At 37.9% G+C, this 19014-nt stretch overlaps 2 protein-coding genes across 2 annotated transcripts in view; one reads left to right on the top strand and one right to left on the bottom strand.

Annotated features, from left to right (window-relative positions):
- Positions 1 to 465: 465 nt before the first annotated feature.
- Positions 466 to 9780, top strand: LOC124156325 (peptidyl-prolyl cis-trans isomerase B). The gene is made up of 6 exons (XM_046530812.1): positions 466 to 667; positions 750 to 954; positions 1042 to 1161; positions 1317 to 1399; positions 2538 to 2680; positions 9501 to 9780. The coding sequence occupies exons 1-6, from the start codon at positions 617 to 619 to the stop codon at positions 9601 to 9603; spliced, it is 705 nt and encodes a 234-aa protein (XP_046386768.1). The 5' UTR covers positions 466 to 616; the 3' UTR covers positions 9604 to 9780.
- The window catches only part of LOC124156324 (hydrocephalus-inducing protein homolog), a 32229-nt gene continuing 22984 nt past the window's right edge, over positions 9770 to 19014 (bottom strand). The window contains exons 21-26 of the mRNA XM_046530810.1: positions 16640 to 17095; positions 13204 to 13434; positions 11311 to 11547; positions 10803 to 10948; positions 10523 to 10703; positions 9770 to 10060 (exon numbers count right to left, since the gene is read on the bottom strand). Of these exons, the coding sequence (XP_046386766.1) occupies positions 9914 to 10060; positions 10523 to 10703; positions 10803 to 10948; positions 11311 to 11547; positions 13204 to 13434; positions 16640 to 17095 (1398 nt within the window). The 3' untranslated portion in view covers positions 9770 to 9913. The remainder of the gene's footprint in view (positions 10061 to 10522; positions 10704 to 10802; positions 10949 to 11310; positions 11548 to 13203; positions 13435 to 16639; positions 17096 to 19014) is intronic.

Consider the following 19014-nt stretch of genomic DNA (forward strand, 5'->3'; position numbering starts at 1 on the left):
CGAATATAATACCAACCACACTTTCTCTGTCGCAATATTTTTTTTCATCGAGAGTGAAAATTTAAAAAATATTCAAAATTCCTCAAAATATTTTTTCAGAGAATTTGTACACATAAAATAATTGAAGCGACTAACAATTACAAGCGATATGCCACAACGATCTTAGCTAAAGCATTCAACCCGTTCCGCCCCAGTGTACGAAGAATGGAATATTTCTCACGGCACTAGTTTGTTGATCGAACTTAAATTTTCGAAACGTTCCGCTTTAAAAAAGAGAGTCTCGAACCAGGTGGTTTTTCGCGTATTTTATTTAATTTCAACCACACTCTACGTGAAACATTAAAAGAAGCTATTGAGTAAGAATGATCAAATGTGAGTTATTAGGGTCACCGAACTCTCCAGGTAGAGAATTCTGAGCGGCTGTTCCTTTACGTCATTGGTGCTCGTTGCCTGTGAGGATGGGGTACGACATCGAACACGTCTCCAGGCAAGCTCTGCAAGTGTCCGTGAGCTGACGTGGCTATAATCAAATAAGTCGCCAGTGGAAGCGGACGGAGTGCTTGTAAGAGAAATTCATCAGCTGTCGAATTAAAACGTAGTGTGTATCCAAAGCACAATGAAGTCCTGCGTCGCCGTTTTGTTGCTAGCAACGATATGCATCGTCAAGGTAATTATGATGTAATTATTTACGAACTGATTAATTTGGCGGGATGATTGAAATTGATTTTTAACCCGTCCTTCTCGTTCAGGCCGAACAACTAACAGTGACTGACCAAGCGTACTTCGACATTACCATTGGAAATGAAGATAAGGGCCGTATTGAAATGGGACTTTTCGGAAACGATGCTCCCAAAACTGTGAAGAATTTCCTGGCGATTTGCAAGGACGGCATTAATGGCAAAACGTATGCTGGAAGCAAATTCCACCGAGTGATAAAGAAGTTTATGATTCAAGGTAAGTTTTTAGAACTTATACCATATCTTGTACGTATGCAACCTTGTTTACGCGAGAGGTTAAATAATAAGAGTATGTTTACTTCAGGCGGTGACATCGAGAATGGCGACGGAACCGGTTCCATTAGCATTTATGGAAAATATTTCCCAGATGAGCCCAATGGTATTAAACATGTTGGAGCAGGTTTCCTCAGCATGGCCAATGCAGGTATAATTGTGGAATGTAGTTAATTTTTTTGACATAAATGTTTTGTTTACATGATGCACAGTTCGGGGGCCATCTTCCATCGGCCAAGATGTGTTACATGGCAAACCCTGATATTTTTAAAATCACATTGCTTGATCCATCGTTTTGTATTTTAGGAAAGGATACCAATGGTTGCCAATTTTTCATTACAACGATCGCTACTCCTTGGCTTGATGGGCATCACACAGTGTTTGGAAAAGTAAGTTTATCTCTAGTGGATTGAAAATAATGTAATTAAATAGATTTAAACTTCATTTGTATTTTAATAAATTTACTTACTGCCCAGTCCTCATCGGGAGCTAGATGAATAATTAAATCTTGAGGATGAAAAACCAAGGCTGAAGTGTCTGCTAAAATGTCAACCCTTTTTTATTTTCAAATTCTAAGTCTTGGGAGGCTTATTAACGAAAAAAACCTCAACTTATTTTTAGCATACCTCAATCGTAAAAAGAGTTACATTTTTATCCAATGTATCTAATTCAGGTCAATTTTAATAACAGAAATAGGGAGGGCCTTAGCGAACTAGTTGTTTGCATTTTTTTTCTAAAAGGGTGTGATTTAAATTTTATTGACCTTTAAAGTCAGATGAATAGAGTAAATGGCCATCCATAATTTGCATATATTGTGTGCTAACTATTCACGACAAATTTGAAAAGCTGAGGCCATCATCATAATGGCAATTGACAAGAGTGAATATATGAGGCAGAGATGGATGCCGAATGATTTTTTTATGGGGTAGGGATGCGTGAAATTTTGAATAAAGGAAGGAGGAAAGGGATGATTTCCCAACAGAGGGTAGACTGAAGGGATGCACCCTCTGGCTGGATACAGATATCTGCCATGAATGCTTCTAGAGTGATCATCATTGTAAATATTGAAAAATGGTAATAAACAGCATGGTGCTGATTAGGTGGATATAGGGTTGGGTTGCTGATCTAGGAGTTCCTGGTCCAAACCTGGGTTACTCTTCCAAATGTGCAAAATGTCTTGCCATTCTTTCAAAATGACCCCCGAACCAATGGAAGCTGAGTTACTTTTTAGTACCAACCGTTAATAGCCGAAGTCTTGTCGGAAAAATTGTACTGGAATAAATATAATGAATTACTCCAAATTATTTCTCAGTATCATGTAATATTCTTTTAAGTTATAGGAGGGCTGTCCAATAGTTAATCTTATTTCATTTTGAATATTTTTTTAATTCATTTAAGAGTTTTTTTCTTGACAAAATATTGTCGGAACCCATCAAAGCTCTCTAAAATCATGCTACCAGCACTTTTTCCCCTCAAATAAATACGGAACCTGAATACTACTGATGGAGTGAAATCTTTTTCCTTCAGGTTTCAAAGAACCAAGGCCTGGTCCACACCATTGAGCAGACTGAAACTGATTCCGATGATCATCCTCTGAAGGAAGTGAAGATCAAAGCCTGTGGAATCATTCCAACTCCATCTCCCTTCAAGCTTGTCGATTCTCCATATGAGTAAATGTTCAGATGAATTGCTTGCATTACTGCTGCTATACATGGGTCAACCAACCATATCCCTATGACCACTGCATAAAAAATTAAGTGCTATATTTAGGTTGGCTAGTGAAAAACCTATGTATTTTGTGTACCTATTCTGTGTCCCCTTTAAGTTGCTTTTAATATGTATTTTTTTGTATGCCAAGTTATTAGGAACTAGCTTCCCTGTAATGAGTCATCAGTGAAACTGAGATGGTGGATATATTTCTTGGAAGCCAATTGTTTTATATTTGTAAGGGTGCACATTTTTTATGCTTTTCTTCCTTAAAGAATCATGATAACATCAATCCTTGATCTTAGGGTATGGGAAACAGTATTCTATGGTTGTGCATTTAGATAAGATTTCTCTTACAGCGATAAAACTTGTTAAACCTTCCAATTACAAATCATTTGCTCAGAATTATTTATTCAGCCAGTTATATGAACTTTTTGTAGTTTATTTTAATGTATGTATGAAAATTTCCTATTTATTGCGCTAAGTCATACTCAAAGTACAACTGAATGTATCTAAACATGTATTTAGAATGTCTTTGCTGCATTTATTAACTAATTGATAAAAATTGTATGATGAAGCGCTCGTTTGTATTCCCTGTCGAATGGTGCTAGAATGTCACTTATTAAGTGCCTTATGGAGGGTGTGGTGCTACATTTTTAAAAACTATTGCATTTAATATAGTTGCATTTACACGATATCAAAATTGGAGTAAACCTGGTACGACAGCAATGGGTGACGTACAAAATATAATTTAGTGCCATTTAAACTCAGGATTTTTGATAATAAATGGCCAAAATGTAGAATATTGTGAAAGCAATAATACTCAAACGTGGAACGAATAATGTGAACTTCCTATTTTTAAGATTTTTTTAGTTATTTTTTTCTTAATTGGAGTGACATCTAAAGGAATCCTACAATAAAAAAATGAAACTAAACTCAAATATGCTCTTTATTAATGACAACCCAAGCTCCTTTATTAAAAACATCGACCTGTGAAGCAGTTATCTCAATATCTATAAAAAAATATAAGCGATAGTATGCAATGGTATGAAACGAGTAAATAAAATCACATATGCATGATTCTTAATAAATGATGGGGATAACCACAAGGAACATTCATTGAACAGGGTGAAAAAATAAGAGATGGGGAGAAATGAGGGCCAAAGTACCGCAATCCTGCCATTGAAAACAGCTTAAAGTCCATGTAACAGAAGAGTTCACCTCATGTAATTATGGCATCAAATACTTAGAGCTAACATAATAATCCACCTCTCCTTCATCACACCGGCTTTATGCTTCAGCTAGTCACATTAGGCAGTAATGATCAAAGTTCTCTCCAAGGTGCAAATCATAACCCTTGAGAACAAGTAATTTAATGTTTGCTGCTCTTGCACCCATGGCCTTAGTACAACTATTGTTCCTTAATATCCCAAAAAAATGCAGTGTTAAACGTAGATTTTTGTTTGCACTAGAATAGTGTATGCTGCTAGAAAAACTGATTTTACGGAACTTGTTTGGTGGAATAGAAAGCAGTGGATGGTGCCTAGCAATACTCATTGGGCACATTTTGGTCAATCACTATATTTATGGACAATGTATATATGAACAGAAATATCTTAATTACAAGAATTGCAGTTCATAGCTTAAAACTTTGATCATAAAAATGTCACACTAAACCTCAACGTAAAATAATGTGGAATTACATTTTCACTTCATTATTGGGTATCTATTGACTGGCAGATGAAAATGATATGAATGATAAGTACCTAGCGTGAAGTACCTTTGCAAATAACTGAGACTCCAACAATGAAAAGTGCCAGTACACTGGTTGGTTCACAGCCGAGACTTGATTTGTCCATAGAAAATCTGGCAGTCTCCAACAATGTCTAATCAAGTCAATCTAATACCAGGAATCATAAATTTATAGAGAGAAGAAGTGTTGGATGGCTGAAAGTTAATTTGCTGAATACAACCAATCCACAAGACTTTTTCTGGCATTATAAGCCAGTTCTAGATATTATGCCTCCTTGAATATACAACCATTTTGATGAATTTTATTAGCTTCCAAATGTGTTTGAGTCCAATCATCACAACGATGGGGGTGAACCTTCCTATACCCACTGCGTTAAAAATTGACCTTATTGTGGTCTCTGCATTGATCATCCCCTGCACGGTATGATATTACCTCCTTGAATATACATATAACTATTTTTATGAATTTTAATACCTTCCAAACTTGTCGAAGCCCCATCATACCCTACACAGGAGCATGGACAGGTTCCCTGGGAATTAATGGTATGCATAGAGAATTTAACAGGAAAATGCATATTTTTCAAATTTATTTTTATTGTCATCTGTGAAACGTATACTGTATACTTCTGTTTGCTTTAACTTTTTAGCAATTTCAAAAATGACTTCCAACATATACACTTGAGAAATGAATAATTACCAAACTATTATAATCAATTAATACTTATAACCATAATAGATCAAAAATCAATGCATTACTAAATTTTTGCAGCGATGTTTACGTAATTAATCGAACCCAGATCTGAACTATTGAAACACTGACTGGCACAGTTCTAAAAGTGATCAATACATTAAGTCTCATGGAAAAACTTGGAATATGAAAGTGTTAGTTTAATACTAAAATTCAATGATAATTATTCAAGAGATTAATGATATATTTAAGGTTAAACTTATACCTTCGGTGCAGGGGTGCAGCTAGGAATTAAGTCTAGGGGGGGGGGGGGTATAGGTACAACTAATACTTAGGGGTGTAGGGGTATGGAATACCCACCAGAGTAAGCGGGAGTGGACCATGGCTTGCCCCCCCCCCCCTAGACTGTCTGTGTTGCCATCTAGCAGACAATTGTTGCAGAGGAAACGATAAGCCAGACAAAAATTTCCATGAGAGTTCAGTCCTTATCTAGGTCTGTGATCATAACAAACCATTCAACTATTATCTTTTCCAATCTTCAGCATAGAAATTAATTTTCTAATTTATGATGGTGTGACATGGGCTACAACCTTGGGCAAGGGAGACAGTGTTAGGAAATGGAAAAGTTCCAGAAGGATGGAGAAGTATTCCAAGATGAAGGCACCATCGGACGGCAAAAGAGAGAAAGCCATGCTGAAAATTAAGGCTAAAGATGGAAGGATGTTAACCAAGCGAGATGAGGTTCATACTAGATGGAAGGAATACATAGGGGATCTGTAAGACGGAAGGAACAGGCCGGAGAGATTGACTTTAGAGGATGATAGTGAAGTGGAGGAGGATGATCTTGGGCAGGGGATCTTAGATTCAGAAATCAAGAGAGCACTTCGTGATATGAAAGCTAGGAAAGCAGTGGGTGTGGACAATATCCCGCATGAGCTCCTGAAGAATCTAGGGAGGGATAGTGAGAAAAGGATTTTTGAATTAGTACGCAGGATCTATGAGGAGGGATGTTGGCCAAGGGATTTTGTGAAGACGGTTCTAATTCCACTACCGAAAAAGAAGAAATCTGGTGAATGTGGAGATTGTAGGACTATTAGCCTAATATCGTACACGGCGAAAGTGCTACTGAGGATATTGAACAGACGAATGGAGGCTAGAGAAAACGAGTATTTGGGTGAAGATCAGTTTGGTTTTAGAAAAAGGAAGTAATTTCGTGATGCAATACCAATAATGATGTCCCTTGGAGAGGACCTTAGAATATGACCAGGATTTATGTGCTATTTCATGGATTTTGAAAAAGCATTTCATAGGGTGAACTGGTAATAGTTAGTAGTGAATGGAGAATCTGGGTGGGCAAGCATTAGCCGAGGAGTGATACAAGGTTATCCTTTATCGCCACTGCTTTTTAACATATAATACGTTGAGGAGATGGTAAGAGAACCGTGGGACGAGTTGGAAGCTGGATTGAAAGTGGGAGGAATGATGTTTAAATCGGTGAGGTTCGCGGATGATAAGGTGCTCATTAGCCAGTCAGCGAGGGGACAGCAGGCTCTAGTGGATGCGTTAGACAAGCAGTGCAAGGATTAAGGGATGAAGATTAATTACAAGAAGACCAAGGTAATGCGGTTTTGTAAAGCATCGCAAGCGAGGAATGTTAGATAAAAGTAGGTGGGAAGATCTTGAGCAAGTAGAGCAATTCAACTATTTAGGCAGCACATTAAAGGAAAACGGATACAGCAGTAAATACATCAGGGAGTGAATTGCATTAGCAAAGGAGGTGTTCATGAACAGGAAGGAGCGCCTAAGAGGATCGTTATGTAAGAGTTTAAAGAAAAGGTTAGCGTAGAGCTTGATCTAGAGTGTAACTCTCTACAGCGCAGAAACATGGATTCTAAGGAAGGAGAGGAGATAGGAAGCATTCAAGATGTGGGTGTGGAGAAGAATTGAGAAGGTGAAGTGGACAGAGAGGAGGAGGAATGACGAAGTGCTGGACATGGTGGGTGAGGAGAGGCAGCAGGGTGACTTGGATCTCTGATTTGTTTATTTTTCAAATAAATGATTTATCAGGAAGATATAAACAAAAAACTAAGTGACCAATATGTCAATCATAATAGATTTTAATCAAGTGTTTTTATATAATTTTCAAAACTTCAAACATTGAAAAATAATTTTGTATTGCGCTACACTAAATAAAGCCTTTAAAAATGCTTCAGTAGTAGCAACAACAAGCTCCTCCTTTGCTTTCTTTGACTGAGTGACTGCGCGTTCAAATGATAGCTGTCATTTTGCGGGTCCCCTTTCTTTCGCACATTTATGTGCATCACTAGGTACTGATGTGCTTCAACAACGTGTCACAACTTTCAAATTCAAATCTTTTATCACAAACTTTGCAAAGTAATACCCTGTCTTTCACATAAAATCCTTCTGTAAAATCCGAGCTGAATTCATATGCCCTAGTATGAGCTGTATCACTAGCTTTTGGCATTTTAAAATTCCTTTCCTTCGTTCGATATTTAAAGCTGGAACCACAGTAAAAAAAAGTCCAGTCGCAAAACACAACCACTCACGATGGTGTTTTCAAACTGAGTGCTGGGTAGCTACGGTATAACCATAGTACTGTATATCTTACAAATTGGCCAGAATGTTTCATGTCGTGGGTTCCCTTTCGATACCCCTCACCCAGGTGTTGAGGGAAGGTAGGACAGCATCTAGATACAACAAAATCACTTAGTTTTGGTTACAGCTGTGCAAATCAGTCAGGAAAGGCAGTGAAAGAAGCACACATAACTAAAAATAATCGGATTCAAAGAAACTTGAAAAATTATTTCCCATTTATCAATCCTGAAACATGTAGAATGAGATGCTTTCTCACCTGAAGAATATTAGATTTGGCCTATGTTGAAATGATTTTTTTTTGCATTGAAGCTCAGTGGAGAGCCGAATATCCGACGATCCGTCCGCTAATAGGGAGAACCCCGCTTCGTACTTTCAAATAACCATACGTGTCTATGGATGTCTTTAAACGAATCCAATCGTGCAGTTAACGGCACAGTGCTGTTGATGGCTGCCGTGGTCACCACGACGCCCATTTCGATCCGGCCCGGCGGTGCACCGTCTACAGCATGAAATACAGGCAGTGCTAAATTGAGGCCGCTTTCTTATGAAACTTTTTTCGCCGGCCGCAGTTGAAGCGACATCATGTCACGACGACATGAAATTTAGGCCGCTTTTAGACGAGACGACTCTGCCACACCGTGGGCTATGCCGTGAACAGTGCCCCATTCCCAGCCAGCGGCCGTGTTCATGTCAACAGAATTGTTACATTAGAACCACACTCAAGGTTTTCCTGCAACAAGTTATCCAATAATGCTGTCTAATGCACATCCATGATGAGTCACTGGAATTACAGCTCGGCATTGGCACGTGCCAGGCTCGTGAGCTTGGCGCCACGTTAAATTTCTTTCAGCGCACGATATTACGTGGATGCGTTATGTGCGAGACTAAACAAGCCAATTGACCTTGGAATCGTAATAAGATAGAGCAAATGAACGTCGGCAGCGTTAAACAATGAAGGCTTAGGCTTTAATAAATTATGACTCATTAGATGTGATTTTTTCGCTAATTCACCTAAAATCGCAAAAACACAAAATTTTGTTTTTATTTACCGATTTCGTGTTATTTTGTGATATCGCGTCTCGCGAATTTCACAGACCTCTATATATCACTATTATCCGAATAAATATAACCATAAAATTTTCAAAAGATCAATGCAACCAATCTCCTGTGCAGACAATGTAATATAAGGGATATAAGGATGTTATTAAAATCTCTATACTTAATTTAAATGCCAGGTCACCCCATTATTTTTCCATACCAACAAGAGGATGTATATTTTACAACACATGCAAAAGTTGGGACATTGTTTTAAGGGCGACTTTAATGGACAAACCTTGAAGGGTCTTATGGTTTTCATAGAGTAGGATTAAATTTCACTGAAAGCACACTTAAATTGATGATTAATAACCATGTATGATTTGTCCTGAGAATGATGTTAATGATGATGGCAACAGAAATTTTTTCTCATAGTTTAAATAGGCTAAGATTCTCACCTAATATTTTGTGAAGTATATTTCTCGATAGTTACTACACCATAGGTTTTTTTGCCATGATCACAAGCCCAGGCATGGTAAATATGCATTGAAAGATTAATAATACGAAAGTAATTGCTGTTATCTATCAATAATTTTAATTTCTTAAGGAAATAATAAAGTATGCTGATATGTAATAACTCTTGTAATGAGTGATGTTGCATCCTATGTAAGACACATTTTTTTTTATTTCAGCTTATGGGAATGGATCAAGGTTTCTTCAATTCCATTAAGTTGGACTTTTGCGATACTAATATTTTTTCAGTGGGTAATTCGGAAGCTTGATGTTGTGGGATAATGATGCTTGTTATGGACAATAATTTCATACTTCGGAAACATTTGAGCGAAGATTTTTGTCAAGGTGTTGTGATCCTAAAAAATGTTTCCTCATTTTGCACTTTTTTTGAGAATGTTTCATTCACCATTGTGTTTATCGAAATGACATGTATTTTTAATAAATTAAATTTTAAAATAACGAGATGAATTTTATTATTAAACTACAACAATATGATACATGTGGTTGGTATCTCTTGTCAACATATTCATTTGTCTCAATTTAATCCATTCATGAAGGAAACAGCACGAAGTAAAAATGCATTGCTTATATCTCAAACAAAGACACCCAACAAGTAATATTCCCACCTGGTACTGATATGAATTTCCTTGCTCATAGGCATAATGATGAGTGAACCAGTTATTGGTTGGGACGGATGCTCATCATCTGGGAGGTCTAAAGAAACAGTAATGGCTTTTTCCTGAAGAAAAACAATAGAGATGAATTTAAGTCAAGCCAAGAAACATCATCAATAACTTAATCAATCATTTTGTAACGTCATATCTTAAAAACAAACTGAAATAAAATACCAATTCAAATGTACATAAATTGCACAATTTTTAAGAAAAACAGTCTTGCATAATTGAGTTCGAGGTAAATATACCTCACATTAATTCTGACCAAATTTTGAGGGTTAATCATACATTTAATTGAGTTGGGATGACCGTAATGTCTATTCCTTTTTTCAATTCTGTCAGATTTAGTGACAAAAAAATAACTGGTCCAGCCCTATTTATCATGGTTAAATCATCTACATTACAAAATAAATTATCACCAAGTACAATGTGCTAAAATGTGTTATTGGTCACAATAGACAAGTATATGTGATTAATAGAACACGATAAACATCTCATTATGATAACAGATACAAGTACAAACCCACCTCCTTAGACTCAATCCAAGCAGATGACACATTTACATTGAAAGGTTCAGTGACGGAAACAGAAAAATTCATTCCTTTTTTCAAAACATTCTTAAAAACAATATCAATTCCTTCAGCATTGGCAACAACTTTATAAGGTCCTTTAATTTTAGGTGATGTGGCTGTTCCACACAACCTAAAGCTGATTCAAATAAATGGAATATTTTTGTAAGGACTAGTAGTACATAAATAATCTTTCTATTAGATAAAAATAAAATAAATAAATAATACGAAAGATTACCCAAAAGAGCCAGCTGTCTTAGACTCCGCTATCAGCACAGCAGTCGTGACTCCTGCTTCACTGGGCTCATAAGTAACATTCAAAATTTCCTCACTGGTTGCTTGAACATAAGTGTTTTCATCAACGAAGAACTCAGATGAGTCAACCTAAATAACAAGGAATTGACATGAATATGCACCATAAGCAGACAAGTTTCAATATTAATTTACTTTAGTTCCAACATTTTAGCACCTCTTTGACTAATTTATGACTTAAAAGTATAACTCTAATTGGAGTGTGCACAAAAAAAAACAATAGAGGCTTTTAACTCATTAATTTCCTACCTTTTACTCAATAATTTCTATTAAAATAATAAACACTAAAAAAATAATAAAAATTATGCTCAGATCTTCAGGCTACAGTATTAATAGGACTAAATCTAACCAAGTGACAATGTCAAAAAAATAAACTTACCTCTGATAGGTGGTGATTTCTTTCATTGCTAATATTAAAGACCCACAAAGCTTACCTTGCATGTGAAACATGCATCAGTCTTGCTATGATTTTGCAATACAATTGGCCTGGATGGCTCCGCTGAAGATCCCAAAGGAGCACTGAACTCAAACAATGGGTATTCATCTAAGGGAGCACGAAGAACTCTCACATCCAATAAATAATTAACATCTCCTATTTCTGGAGAGACAACCGTCAAGGTTCCTTCATTGTGGCCATGAAGGAGAGGGAAGACTTGAAACACAACAGTTTCCTGTAAAATAGGGCATAGGGTATTCAAATTTTCCAACTATCCAGTGGTTATTTCCTACTCCATGCTTCCAGAAATATTCAAACTATATTATGTATAGTCTAGGGTGGATTAAGGTCATTTGGGGGGTTCATCACTTTCTTCGGCCCCTTAGTTGCATGCAATACCTCTCAGATTAATGCATCAGAGGCCTGATGTGCATAAACAAGGGACTTCTAGGCATTCATCAATTATTTTTGAAATTGTTCTTTAAGCTGGTGATAAAAAACTTTCTTTTAAAATAAATCCCAAGGCCCCTATACACGAAGAATGATCACTATGAATGATGGCTATGCAAATGGAATCATTTGCATAGCCATCATTCATAGTGATCATGCAAGCAGAAATAGAGCATGCTCTAATTTTCATTGAATCATCATGCACTTGACAGTTGCTTCACCAATTTTTCTGTAACATACGGCATTCACGGATGATTTCATTCGCATGATCATTTACTGTGTACAGCGACTTTTAAAGTTTACCATTGTTCAATTTTTCCAGAAATTTTGGGCTCCCTCCCTTAACCCACCACTTTGTGTAGTTATGCCTACGGTTCCTTCCCTTTGTTCACCTTGAAAGGATTTTTTTAAGGAGTGATCAATCACTTCACCTGGATTAGAACATGGGTCCCTACAATTAGTGGTTTAACCCTTTCGAGATGGCAGAGTTTTTGTCTCAGCATGACTGCTGTATTGAGCCCCAAGAGACTCTTCTTTCTCGTGGTACGGAGCATTTTTGGAGGACATTCATTAAGAAGAGACTCGCAGATAATCACACGCACTCAGCTCCAACCTTTTTCGACCCCTCCCAGCGGGGATTCGGACTCCAAGAGTAGTTGTGCTCTCTCCTTTCTGGGTTTACGACCCTACCTACAGCATTGGCTCGCGGTCAACTTATGGATTGCTTATATGTATTTGGCACATGGATAATTGTTGCTTGCACGTAAATTGCAGACTTTGAATTGAATCCTCATTTTTTTCTGAGCATTGCCAAATTTTAAACGAAGTTCTAAGGTCAATATTAAAGCATTTATTGCAGCAACAATTTCCATGTTGATGTTTATACATAACTCGAGATATAAGTTAAAACTTATCGCAGAATTTTGTTAAAAAAATTGTAAACGCAGCTCAAAAGACAAAGAATTCGATTTTTAGTTTATATTTCTTGAGAAAAGAACAAATATTTATTTCGAAAACTGACTGGATAAAAAATTGCATGACCACAGTCCCTTACCGCTAAGAGGGATAATAAAAGACAAGCAGTCAGGGTACCTGCTCCTGGATTCCGAGGGTAAAGCCTAAACCCCGAAGTGTTGGGTCCCGAAACAAAGACGTCGTACACTCGCGACCGTCATAAAAGGGGGAGAGCTAGGAAACGTATGTATTTGGCATTCATTCACTGGAGCAGGAAAATCTCCAACGAAAATATACGGCTTTTGTCTCCTGGGTCAAGAAATGTCCACATGTATATTTATGTCTTAAGTAGGGAAAAGGTTAACTCCACCCACCAAGATACCAGGCTCCTCCTCATCGATTCACGCCAAGTAAAAACTCCAAATGACCCTTAGATAAGCACACTCTTTGAAGGAGCTACATACATATATACTTTATAAATTCTCACCTTACAATTTGGTGGTACTTGAATTGGTTCGGGAACGGAGATGAAGTCCAAGTCGCAAATGAAGGAGAAGTTCAATGGAGTCAAGGATAGAGGATTGGCTACATTTAGTGTTCTACATGACTTCTTAAAAACAGAAGTTGTAATCTTGAACACTTCTGGGTTGTTTTCGATAACAGTGAAGTTTAACTCATGGTATTGGTATTCAGCAGTCTCTTTGCAAACAAAGAAAACCTAAAAAAGAAAGTATATTTTTCAATAAGAATCTCACATTTTTTTCTCAAGCAGTACCTACCTAAGAATTGAAAATTTGAGTGAGAAAAATTTCTACAGGAATCAACCTTTAAGATAGACACAAATGGTAACAATGGCATGACATACAGCAGAAGGCTGATTATGCAGAATATGTGGGACTCATTATGGAATTAAGAGGTAGTATCTGCTGCTAAAATAACTTTCCCCTAAGTGGGCACTTAAGATGCCCAGAGCTATGGCTTGGATCTCTCCTCATTGAAACCTAAAAAATACATGGATTAAAATTTAAGTTATAGTAAAACTCATGAACTACCAATTGATCTAAACCATTTCTCTTGAAATTCAATACCAAGTAAAATACCAGTAAGAAGCCTGGGTCTACATTATACATGGACGAAAGATACATGCAGTGGCGGCTCGTGAGTCAAATGCTAGGGGGGGCGCACTCCACCGGGGGGTCATAATTTTTTAATATTTCGTGTATTTTATTAAGTTTTTACGGCAATCTAGGAATTAAATTCTGTGATGCCATATGTTCCGTTTTTTTCAACAAAAATACCTAGTTTTCCTAATAAAGCTTGATTAATAAATACTAAATGCAGTAGACTCTCGGTCATACGGATCGGCTTAGTCCGGACTCTCGATGATACTGATCAATGATCTTGAAGAATAAAAATATATTTGCTGCGATATTTTGCAAATACAAACGAAAATACGTAACTTTAGGTTTTAGCGTCTACATTCTTCGTGCGGATATGCCCGAAATACACTTCTGTTGTTCGTTTTGCAATCATAATGCGTTATTTGTCAAATCTATACAACATTTGCAATGGTTTAGGTAGCAATGACACTTTTAACACCTGAGGAGGGAGGAGAGTGTCACTGACTTCCACTAGGCAACAAACACTACTAGAATGCGCGCGCTTTGCTATTGCAGATGTAAACTTTGATGGCGGTGTTCGCGTTGCTTCTTGAATACAGTATGATTTAAAATCAACAATCAAACATTTCTCACACATTTTTAACAAAATATGAAATACTCACAGGCCTTAAGTTATATTGCAAAAGTCCATCCTTCTTTCATTTTGTCCAGCAAAGTGATCAATTACACGTTCGTTGAAATCAGCGCTGTACAACAATTTCTTTCTGATTGAACACATGGCAAGGGCACTAGTCTATAAATAAACAAGGGACGACACAAAATAGGCCGACGAAAAATACGACCAAAAAGAACAAGATGCCTGGACACAGAATTGGGACAATGTTTCCCTATATTTCCCTTAAAAAAACGAGCACTGTTGATTAATTCAAAATTGTCTTCTTGAATGTACACACAGCACTAAGAAACTTCTTAATCGGCAATTACGCACAATTAACTCCTCAAAAATGATGTCTGAACTCATTTCACTCCGTTCTTTCCGAGAGTCTTGCCGTTACTATAAGGACGACTCAAGGGAGATAGAAGTCGTGGTCCACTAATGCTGATTCAGCTGAGGGACGAATTTAATGTCAGCAAAGCCATTCAAGCAAACAAAGGACGTCACGGACCATCTCCTTGAGTCTAAGATTCATATGTGGTAAACACACGAGACGCCAACGGGTCGCATTTGGAATAACCGTGTCTTCGAAATCATTGCCATGATATAATAGAAAATAAGTTCTAGATCGTAAAAGAAGACGACTCGACTGAGCCACAAATGGGAGCTGTAAGGATTTCCGCACTGATATGAACTATCTCGAGGCCACTTAAATCAGACCCAAGTGGGCATTTACCGTCAGACAGCTACCGCTCTGCCGCTGAGGAATTAGGAGAACATGAACTAATACAACAAGGACGGCTAGAAAATGATGAACCTACACACAAAAGGTGCATTGTACGCGGAACTTCATGACATTAATTGAATGACTCTATTTAAAGTCGCGCTTAACGATTTAAATCATACTTAATCCTTCACCCTATCACGCACGCAACTATTTCTTAAATTATAAATCAGTGGGGAATGTTAACTGATTTTTCCTAATACTGCAGGTCTTTTGATAAATTTATCTGAAAAATAGGTACCGCATTTCTAATCATCGGAAAGGTATGAATACATTGTTAAGGCCTAAATATTATAATATTAGTTTCCCCAAGGCTCTTGAAATTCGTAGGTAATCATAACAGAACTGTGTCAATACTCGAGAATAGTTTTCCTTCGTCAACACAGCCTTTAACTGGTTGGATTTTATGTGTTCCGGAATTCAAACACCAAAAAACGCAAGCATGATGGGATAATTTATTTACTGTATCAATACCTACCAGTAATTAAAAATTAAAATCGTATAACTACAACCAGTACAGTGACCATTCTGATTCCGTAGGTCCCTTTTCTGTGGCAGCACCAAGTAGACGCCAGATTATACGCCCGCCGGCCTGCGCAGCGATGTCAACTCACTCGTCGCTCTGCGCATTTTCGGACGACGTCCCAAGACTTCCATAAGACACAACGTTAGACGCGTCATAGCACCAGCGGCCCCCACCACTACCACTCTCCATATAACTGCATGGGGATGGATTGGGACGTTCTGGCCAGCGCCCCACGGCTACAAATACGAACTTCTCGCGCTATTTCTTTTCGTGTTTTTCCAACACTTTCGATGTATGGGACTGAAAAAACGCTTTGATTAATCAGATGTATAATTATAAATTAATGGATATTTATTTTTTTACTTTTTCAAATATTTGGGAGGGGCGGCGTCCGAGAGTCCTTATGGGCAAGCCGCCACTGGATACATGATTATGGTATACGATAGAGAAAAAAACAGAAAGATAAAAAAGACAACAAACCATAGTTAAGCTAAAAAAAGAACAGATTGTTAGAAATAAGGGCTTTTAAGACTCTAAGCTAATCAAGAATATTTATTATATCACAAATAATTTCTACCACATGAGTTGATTCCGTTCATAGAACAAATCAGCAAGATAATTCTAAAATAGAGGCCTTAAAGATTAATTAAAGAAAAAGAATTATGGGAGCAAGCTTGAAAGATGGGAGAATGGTAGTAATATCTGTAGATGAACAAAATATCTCGGATATATATGTATCAAGATCAAATTTAAAGTACATATATGTACCATGATTATGATGATGATAACAAAAACGATTAAAGGCAAATGATTGAAGAAAAAAAATAACAGTCTCACCTTGAAACTTAATTCACATTCCCTGAAGCAAATGAAGTTGACTTTATAGCTTGTCTCAGAATTTGCAGGCACATCAATAAATCCCCCTGGTTCGCCACTCCCTCCAATATAACTCTCTGAAATTGATTCCAGTCTCCCTTCTTCTTCCAAACTGGCATCATCCTTGCTTTTCTTAGGATCGATCTCTCTCATACTTTCTCTGTTATGCTCAACATTGATTCCAGAATAGCCAGTGATGGAAAACGGTGGCTCACCGTCTTCTCCAGGCAGTAATTCAGAGTGAATGAAGTACCTCTGGAGCTCTGACAGGCAATTCTCGACACGCAAAATTTCAGAGTGCAAGACTCCAGTTTTCACTTCACGTTTCACCACAGAGCATGGCGATGGTGGTTTAACAGTACCTATCAAATTCCAGGAATAATTATCTCCATTTGGTAAGTGGAAGTATAATTTACCCTGCAAAAGGAATGAGAAATATTTATTCCAAATAAGAACAAAAATGTTACAATGCGCATGCCACAAAATATTCACTTGAAAAAAGGGCAACTCCTGAGCCGATGAGAAAAAATATAAGCCGAACCATAACAGGATAACTAGGTACTCAAGTACTAAATTTCTAAAATAGAGAATAGGAGTCTGATTAAAACAATCAGATTCTTTCCCCCTACAAAAGACTGCATTTAGCAATATAAGTATGATTAACACGTTCCCTGCCACAGATTTTTAGATGAATTCACCCTTGGCATCTGTGCTATAATTGGGTACATTCTAAATCCCTCTGGGTCTCAATCTCTCCGAAATTTAATCCCTCCTAGACTTAATCCCTCCGAGACTTCATCACAAGGAGATGATTTGCGAGCATCTGAGTCCCAATCTCGCGAAGCATCAGAGTCCAATGCACCAGCTTGATTCCGCGCGCCGCGGATTCTCACGTATAGTGAAGTCCTCCTCAATTTATAGTGAATTTATCAATGGTGTTGGCCTCTCTATGCCATGTGTGTACTTCCATTACTCTACACCGCCGCCTTTCCAATTGTAAGGTGAAACGTCAGAATGAAACCTGTTTCCCTCTTCTGCCTTCACCTCCCCTCTCACGCCTCCTTCGAGCGCGGTGCTCTGCGTAAGCCAGCCACTGCCTTCTTTTTCCTCTGGACATCGAACAAGGAAGGACCTCTTCGTGCCCAGGGCATTTCGCAACTTCAAGACTACAAATAACCTCAGAAAACTCGGTATTATATGTGTTGTGTACCAATAGCTTAAATTTGCATACTAAATGTATTTATATTGTTGGAAATCAACCCTATTGCTTTTTGTTATTTTTCACTCCTAACCGCCTATTCTAGTCAATTCATTTCTCGCGACATGTGTGCGTTGCACATCAAATGTCTATCTTTTTCCTTTTGCTTTTATACGAGGGTTGTACCAAAAGTAAGGTTCCCATATTTTTTACAAATACAAAGCTTTGTTTGTTGATAATAATTTTTACATCGTTGAAAAGCTTACACTTTGCCTATTTTTCAACGTATTCTCCATTTTTTTTTACACACTTTTAAAGACAGTGCTCCAGCTTTTCTATCCCTAAGTTGAAGAAGTCTCCCGCCAACCCATTGAGGAAGTGTGTGACCTCTGCTCGGACTTCATCATCGCTCTTGAAACCTTTGCCGCCTAAGATTTTTGTTTTGGGGATATAAAGAAATACCCACGCTTCATCTCCGGTGATGATAGAGACCAACAACTTCTCCTTCCCTCCCCCTTAAAATTGTTGAAGAAATTGGTGAGCAGTGTCTAGGCATTGCTCCAAGAGTCTATCAGTCAGCATACGGGGGACCCAGCAAGCACACATCTTGCGATAACTCGACGTTTCTGTTAAAGTTCTTTCAATTGTGCCGTAAGAAGCTTCAGGAATACGTTCAACAAATTCACTGACAGTGACCCTCCGATCTTTGAGCAGCTCTTTGTTGATCTTCTGGACAATCCAAAACCGGCGGTCTTCCACTCCATTCTTCATCATGAACTTCCGTGCGACCCTCGGCAAAAGCCCAGCAACATTTGCAGACGTGCTGAACGGACATGCACTCTTCGCCATGAAGTTCAGTCAGTTGCTGATGAATTTCCAATGGCAGTAACTTCCTTGCCGGGAGAAATCGGATTACTGCTCGATCCTCACACTTGGCGGGAACGGGGATCATCACTTTCATTGTTAATGGTTGCTAAGCTAAAAATGAGCGACACAATGAATTGAGGACTGGCGGACTCGAGAGTAGGGGAACCACTGCGCTCGGCACAGTTGTGGGATTTAGCCTAGCACCTTCGCTCAACATTGTAGCTCATTGGGAACATTACTTTTGGTACAACCCTCGTACTTGGATACTTTC

Source organism: Ischnura elegans, chromosome 3 (assembly GCF_921293095.1).
Source record: "Ischnura elegans chromosome 3, ioIscEleg1.1, whole genome shotgun sequence".
NCBI classification, from domain to species: domain Eukaryota; kingdom Metazoa; phylum Arthropoda; class Insecta; order Odonata; family Coenagrionidae; genus Ischnura; species Ischnura elegans.